Source organism: Triticum urartu, chromosome 4 (genome assembly GCF_003073215.2).
Source record: "Triticum urartu cultivar G1812 chromosome 4, Tu2.1, whole genome shotgun sequence".
Lineage (NCBI taxonomy): Eukaryota > Viridiplantae > Streptophyta > Magnoliopsida > Poales > Poaceae > Triticum > Triticum urartu.
Genome location: NC_053025.1, coordinates 546991549 through 546998444, shown reverse-complemented (window position 1 = coordinate 546998444; position 6896 = coordinate 546991549). Strand labels below are relative to the sequence as shown.

The following is a 6896-nucleotide window of genomic DNA, read 5'->3' as shown; positions in this document are numbered from 1 at the left end:
TATTTATTCTCTCTTCCCTCCAATTTTAGCCAACAAACTAGTACTCAAAAACATCAAAGAAGAAAAAAAAATGCAAGTCCTGAACCCCCTGCAGGAGGAGGCAAAAGATCAGGATCAATGATTTGAAAGCAGCAAAAACAGAAAATTGCCCGCGGAGATTATAATGACAGGGAACTCTTCCGCACGATCTTTGCCAACCCCTGCACAACCATCGATCGCCTTTCTTTCTTTAATCCCCAAGTCCCCAACTACAGTCCTACCATCCGTGTTTCTCGTTTCGCCGAGTGCGTCGTCATCCGGTTCAAATCGCTCGTACGAGACGTCGAGACCACCCCCGCTGCACATTACTCTACCGGCGCTCACCCTAATCATGATCCTGATTGTTTACTCCCACCATTATTCTTATGATCATCATCCCGCACTCCTGTTCTCAGTTTCTCACTCATTGCACCCTTTCAATGGCCTCACGGACGGTCGATCGACGCCGTGCATATAGTATCTGCCCCGGTTTTTTCTATTCCGCGGTTGCGCGAAATTCAGCGGTCTCCGGTAGCTGTCCGGCATCTCCAACTGGAGCGAATGCTGCGTGTGTTAAACAATGGCGGCAAGCTGCCCTGATGTTGAAAGCGCAATGGTCAGACTTGTCCGCGCGCGGAACATTCCGTTTGTGTACCCCAAGATCACGAGTAGTCCCACATTCAGCTACTGGTATAAATGTCTGCACACGCGCATTGGCAATCTGGCATCTACAAGAGATACAACATACGTACTCTGCCAGCCGTCGAACAGCGTACGTCTTCGTCTAGTCGTCCGTAGTGCCAGGAGAGAGATCGATCGATCGAACAATGGAGGCCTCGGAGGCGAGCTGGCACTCGTTCGACCCGTCGGTGGCCGCGGAGGACTCCGAGGAGATGGCGCGGCTGCTCGGGGTGCAGTTCTTCGGCAACGACCAGAAGCAGCATCCGGCCGCGGCGCCGCCGTCGTCCATGTACTGGCCTGGCCAGGAGGCTGCCAACCAGTACTACACCTCGGCGCCGTACTGCATGCAGATGCAGGATCACGCCTCGGCCGGCGCGGGTTACTACAGCCACGGCTACTACGACGGCGATGCCACTGCCATGGCCGGTAACTTCTTCGTGGCGCCGGAGGAGCAGATCATGGCCGATCCGGCTGGATTCATGGTCGATCTGAACCTCCAGTTCGACGACCAGGACGACGGCGCCGGCACGTCGGCGGCGGCGTGCAAGAGGAAGTTCGGCGACCAGAACGGCACTCAGAGCGACGCGGTCACCGCCCCGAAGAAGAAGGCGCGCTCCACGGCACCACCGGTACGTGAAAACGTGTCCTGAGTTCCTGGCAGCTCTTGACATAATATGTCACGGGGTCAGGGTGCCTGACGGCGTTGAGTGTCTGTCTGATCGATGCAGGTGCAGAGGAAGGGCAAGAGCAGCGCGCAGCCCAAGAAGGCTTCGAAGGGCTCGTGCAGCCGAGGCGCCCAGGAAGAGAGCAATGGCGAGGCCACCAACCACGTGCAAAGCTCCAGCAACTACCTCTCCGACGAGGAGGGCTCGCTGGAGATGACCTCCTGCAGCAACATGAGCTCGGCGTCCAAGAAGACGTCGTCGTCGCGGGGTGACCACGGCGGCGGCGCCAAGGCGAGGGCCGGGCGCGGAGCGGCCACCGACCCGCAGAGCCTCTACGCCAGGGTAAGTTAATGGGTAGAAGTGCCAACGCAGTCGGCCACAACGTCTGTGATGAAGTCTGAATATTAATCTGAAATGTTTGTGTTGTCGTTAGCAGAAACGTAGAGAAAAGATCAACGAGCGGCTGAAGGTGCTGCAGAACCTCATCCCTAACGGAACCAAGGTAATTATTTTTAAATTTCAATCATTCGAGCTACGACTGGAACATTTGTTATACTAATGCAAATATCTGGGGAAATGATGATGTGGTTATAAATTTCTAATGCATGCGAGATTTGGCTTTCAGGTGGACATCAGCACGATGCTGGAAGAAGCAGTTCACTACATCAAGTTCATGCAGCTCCAGATCAAGGTCGGTTCTGGCGAAACTCCAACCATATATTAACCCTTTTATTAGAAATCTATGGATGTTTTTCAGGGCTGCACTTTTATCTTCAGAAGATTAATGACTAGTAGAAACTGTTTTGAGCAAATTGATCCTGACTGTTTCCTGTTGTGCACAGCTTTTGAGCTCGGATGACATGTGGATGTTCGCGCCGATCGCCTACAACGGCTTCAACGTCGGCCTCGACCTCAAGATCGCGCCGCCGCAGCAATGATCAGCTCTGGAGCCAACGAGGCTCGAGCAACTTTCTCGGCAGTTCATATGTGCATTCGTGCACAATGATTCTTAAGTGTTTAGATTATTCCTTCTTGAATTCATTTCAGTCATAAATTACAGACAAACGGCATATATAATACAAATTGAACGATATTTTTACCTTATTACGCTCATTTGTCCTCGAGATGAATCCTGTTTCGACGGACGCCAGTAGTTTTTCCCTCATTTTCTCGATATTAGTTACTCCCTCCGTCTCATAATATAAGATTAGTGTCAAAACACGTCTTATTTTATGAGACGGAGGGAATAACAGCCAATCAATAGGTCATAGGTGTAACTTAAGGTGTATAATTAAACATGACTAGTAAAACGTCCGTGCGTTGCTACGGGCTACAATGCATGCATATAAATGAGTCAAACAAATGATAAGGTCAAAGCTGGATTTAGTATATTAGGTGCACGTGCAATGCCATAAAACATCGCCCGAAAACCCTTGTCTTTGGAAGGTGTCCGTGCGCTGCCATAAAAAATCCAAAGGTCTTCAAGCTATTCTTTTTGGACGTCGACATAATTCATCTCCATCTCTCTCATACTCTGTGAAAACAAACATATATATAAAGACACCTTTTGTATTATCACGGGCCAAGAAAGATGATCCCTTCAGACTTCTCATGCCCTCTCAATAAAACAAGTTAAAATGTCCCTTCATGGTCCATTTCACTTCATGATCAAGCACAAATGTGCACATCCTTAATGTTTTTCAACAGTGGAAGATTATTTTTCTTTAAGTTTGACAACTTTGTTTAAATGATTATCATATCCTTTACAAGAACTGGAACCGGGAAATAAGAGGGTGGTTCCCCTTGACCTCTCAGGCCTGTCAATAAAACAAAATCGACCAAGTGTTCACGTGAATCTGCTTCTCGCCCCCGGTGCATCATCCTCGCCCTTCCAAAGCTTGCCATCAAATTCCGGCAATCATAAGTGACAACTGCCTCTAAAGTGCGGTACTCCGACTGGTTCTTCACGCCTTGAATATTTTTCATTGAATCTCTCCACCGCATGGGAGTGGGTGTCCAATTTTCTGCTAACTTCAGGCCCATCATTAATGCTTCAGCTTCCATCGGTGGAATGTCCAACCTTGACCACTTGTACCTGCATGAATCAACGTGTTGCAACACCCGAGCTCCAGTGCTCTCTATATTTAAACATTTTGAAATTTGTGTTTTGAATTTTTTTCCAAGGATACATATACACATTCCAAATACCCGTGGCAACTGTGGTAGTTATCTCGTTTTGTTTTTGGCTATAGAAAAAAACAAATTTCTAGTAGTATATAGGACAAAAGGGGAGTCATTCCTGTCAGAATTATATCTTTTTTATATCTAAATACAACGTATTTTTTTCAGGTTTTTACCGGGCCTTAAGAATGTGTGTATGTATTCACGTATTTGATTTAAGATTTTTCTAGCAACCTAAGTGTGTTTTTAAAAAAATTCAAATATCTAGAGCAGTGAAGCCCGGTAGTTGCAGGCACTTTTCGCAACGAAGCCCCCAAATGAGTCACGAAGAATAGCCCATATGCCCCGTTGCCTCCATCAGTGTGAAACGAAGTGTTCTTGTTGAGCTACACACTGCCGAACGTAGATAAAGTCCATTTATGAACTTGGCGTCGGCGCACGATCCTCCAGAGCAATGGAGTTTGCAACTACGTACCGTCCTCATGCTCATCGATGAGTGAGCAAGGGGATCATATTTTTTTCCTCATGAAAATATTTCAACACTCCCACCAGATAAACCAGAAGGAAACCATTAGAAGATCCTTGTTGTTGATTAGATTCCTTGCTTTTAGCAGCTTCCTCGTGTCAATTATCAAGTCCACCCACACTTATCCAAAGTACCAATAGAAAAAAAATGCAATGATATTTGCTTTGTTGGAAATGGCTTGGGGTTAGTATATAACCATTTTTTAATAAATAAATATGGTAATTTGGATTATTTTATTGAGATGAACAACTTCTGCTTTTCTTGATGCATGGCTAATTAGTCAGTGGTTTGTTACTTGAGATGATCAAGTGGATTATTAGTAGTTTCCAAACATATAAATGATGGCCATACCTAGTCTGTAGCATAGCTTCGGCCTAGATTTGGATATATCAGTATGTTTTATTTGGCCACAATTATGATTTGTAGATAGGCAACTGCATGATTCAAAGATCAAGCGATTGTCATTTTCAACAACATAAATGGGGGGGGGGGGGGGGGGGGGGGGGGGGGCACTAATATTCATGTCAAGAATATAACAATGGGAGGGGTGAAGCTGACTCTAACAATAAGGCGATGAAGTCTACTTGAAACAAGAGTACATTGTTCTTTCCCACACTAATTGCCACAAAATTTCAGCATGTTGGCTCACCTGATTTATAAAGCATTTTCACACCTGACTCCTTGATCATGTCATTCATGAATAAAAAAATACATAAGTAACTCTTCGCTTCAGAATTGTACTTGGCAATTTGCCATTTTCTAAAATCATATGCTATTATGATGAACTACAAAAGGTGAAACAAATGTCTGTCCTTATTTTAAGAACCCTACACTTGATAAAGTATAGGAAATATCGAGATAATCATAAATTTAACTGAAGTTCAGGGATGCATAGGCAGCAGTAAGAATCAAGTGTGTTAACTTGAGGATCCCCATGTCTCTAAAGTAATAAATTTTAAGGAAGCGCCCTAGTGGGGAAAAAGATGACAGATCCTAAATGGCTGACAATTTAGTGGCATTATTCTTTGACAAACTCAAGGTAGTAGTACTATTTTTTAGCAAGTTCATATGCAAAATCATTACAGTAGGTACCCTCGACATAGGTTGTAGGGAAAGTGCATATGTGAAATCATTACTGTACCTCCTTTTTTTGTTCATACTTCATATATGGCAATGTCCTTGCTGTTAGTTAACTATGCCTAAAGAAAAGTTCCTAAGATATGAATCAGATTACCTGAATTAGTAGCTGGAACAACTCTGCCATGTACTATATACAGCCTAATGTACCAGGTTGACACCTAAGAAATGGATATTTAGTGTCCATATTTCCCTATCTACAGTATAAGATAATACTAAATCAAATCAAAGGTCCCCGTGCGTTGCAATGGGATGAAAAAAATAGAAACATGGATCCTTTGCTAAAAGAGAACATTATGCTCTCATCTTCATACCTGCTACCATGCTTCGCTTTCCTCCGGTGCAGTCTCCCTCTTTTCTCTCAACATCGCATGCTTCGCAACGGAGAAACACCAGATTCCGAGTGCCCTCGCCGTGCATCAATGACAGGTGCAATTTGGTTGAGCGAGGCAACTTTCTGCTCAATGACACGGGCTTTGGCGGACACCTTGAAGCGTTTCGCGCCTATGATTCCGCAGTTGTGAGCCTGGTGACGAGCTAGTCAGGAAGAGCCAAGCTCAGAATCATGAGCGCCTCCTCAACTATTAGAAAGCCTTCTCAGTTATGTGCATAAAATGATATATAGAATGATAGAAGTGTCCATTACTAATAGACGTCAAGAGCATCAATTTCGCAAAGATGATACCCTCAAACTTTCGATAGATAAAAATCTGCAAATATTCCTTCAAGTCAAAGAAACTGTTATATTAAATTTTCTCATGGAGAGCTCACCACATGTTCTTCCATACTTGCTTCGAAAAGGCGTTTAATATGTAATCTGCATTAGACTAAATAATTTTCTATGTTGAGCTTCCAAGTCATCTCCTAAATTTAAAGCCTATACAATCTGTGAGATACTAAATGACTAAACTTCTTTGAACCTTGTACTCATACTACAGTAAAAAAAATTGCCCACATGATAAATTCTGACATTCGCTAGTGTGAAACGGAAAACAAAAGCTGCTGCTACATACCTTGACATACGGCAGCAACAACATCCAAACACAAACAGCGGGCACCTTCAGTGAGCAGAGCAAGCAGCGTCTGGTCAGGGGAAGTGAAGAAACTTCACCATCATACAACGTTGTTGATGTACACGAACCAAGCCTCACAGGTTGTTTGCTCTAGGTCCATCTCTTTTGTAGATCTGAAATTGAGTGTAATTGTTGATCTTGGTCAATGAGAGGCAAGATCCATGGAGGGAGATTGGATATGTGGGTTAGAACTTGGTCTTGAACATGGTGTCGGGATGCTGTGGACGCAGTCATGGCGCTGTTGGGAAACGTAGTAATTTCAAAAAAAATTCTACGCACACGCAAGATCATGGTGATGCATAGCAACGAGAGGGGAGAGTGTGATCTACGTACCCTTGTAGATCGACAACGGAAGCGTTAACTTGGTTGATGTAGTCGTACGTCTTCACGGCCCGACCGATCAAGCACCGAAACTACGGCACCTCCGAGTTCTAGCACACGTTCAGCTCGATGACGATCCCCGGACTCCGATCCAGCAAAGTGTCGGGGAAGAGTTCCGTCAGCACGACGGCGTGGTGACGATCTTGATGTACTACTGTCGCAGGGCTTCGCCTAAGCACCGCTACAATATTATCAAGGACTATGGTGGAAAGGGGCACCGCACACGGCTAATAA

At 44.9% G+C, this 6896-nt stretch overlaps 1 protein-coding gene and 1 long non-coding RNA gene across 4 annotated transcripts; one reads left to right on the top strand and one right to left on the bottom strand.

Annotated features, from left to right (window-relative positions):
- Nucleotides 1–764: 764 nt before the first annotated feature.
- On the top strand, nucleotides 765–2450 carry LOC125554098 (transcription factor RSL2-like). The gene is made up of 5 exons (XM_048717705.1): nucleotides 765–1328; nucleotides 1428–1706; nucleotides 1801–1866; nucleotides 1990–2055; nucleotides 2207–2450. The coding sequence occupies exons 1-5, from the start codon at nucleotides 846–848 to the stop codon at nucleotides 2300–2302; spliced, it is 990 nt and encodes a 329-aa protein (XP_048573662.1). The 5' UTR covers nucleotides 765–845; the 3' UTR covers nucleotides 2303–2450.
- Nucleotides 2451–5364: 2914 nt separating this feature from the next.
- On the bottom strand, nucleotides 5365–6671 carry LOC125552575. Of its 3 annotated transcripts, none has more exons than XR_007303679.1 (3): nucleotides 6615–6671; nucleotides 6222–6394; nucleotides 5365–5789 (listed from the first exon to the last, which is right to left on the bottom strand). It is a non-coding gene; the product is annotated as an uncharacterized LOC125552575 (long non-coding RNA). The 3 variants fall into 3 exon arrangements; XR_007303678.1 differs by having other exon boundaries at nucleotides 6222–6519; nucleotides 6615–6670; XR_007303677.1 differs by lacking the exon at nucleotides 6615–6671 and having other exon boundaries at nucleotides 6222–6608.
- Nucleotides 6672–6896: the final 225 nt, after the last annotated feature.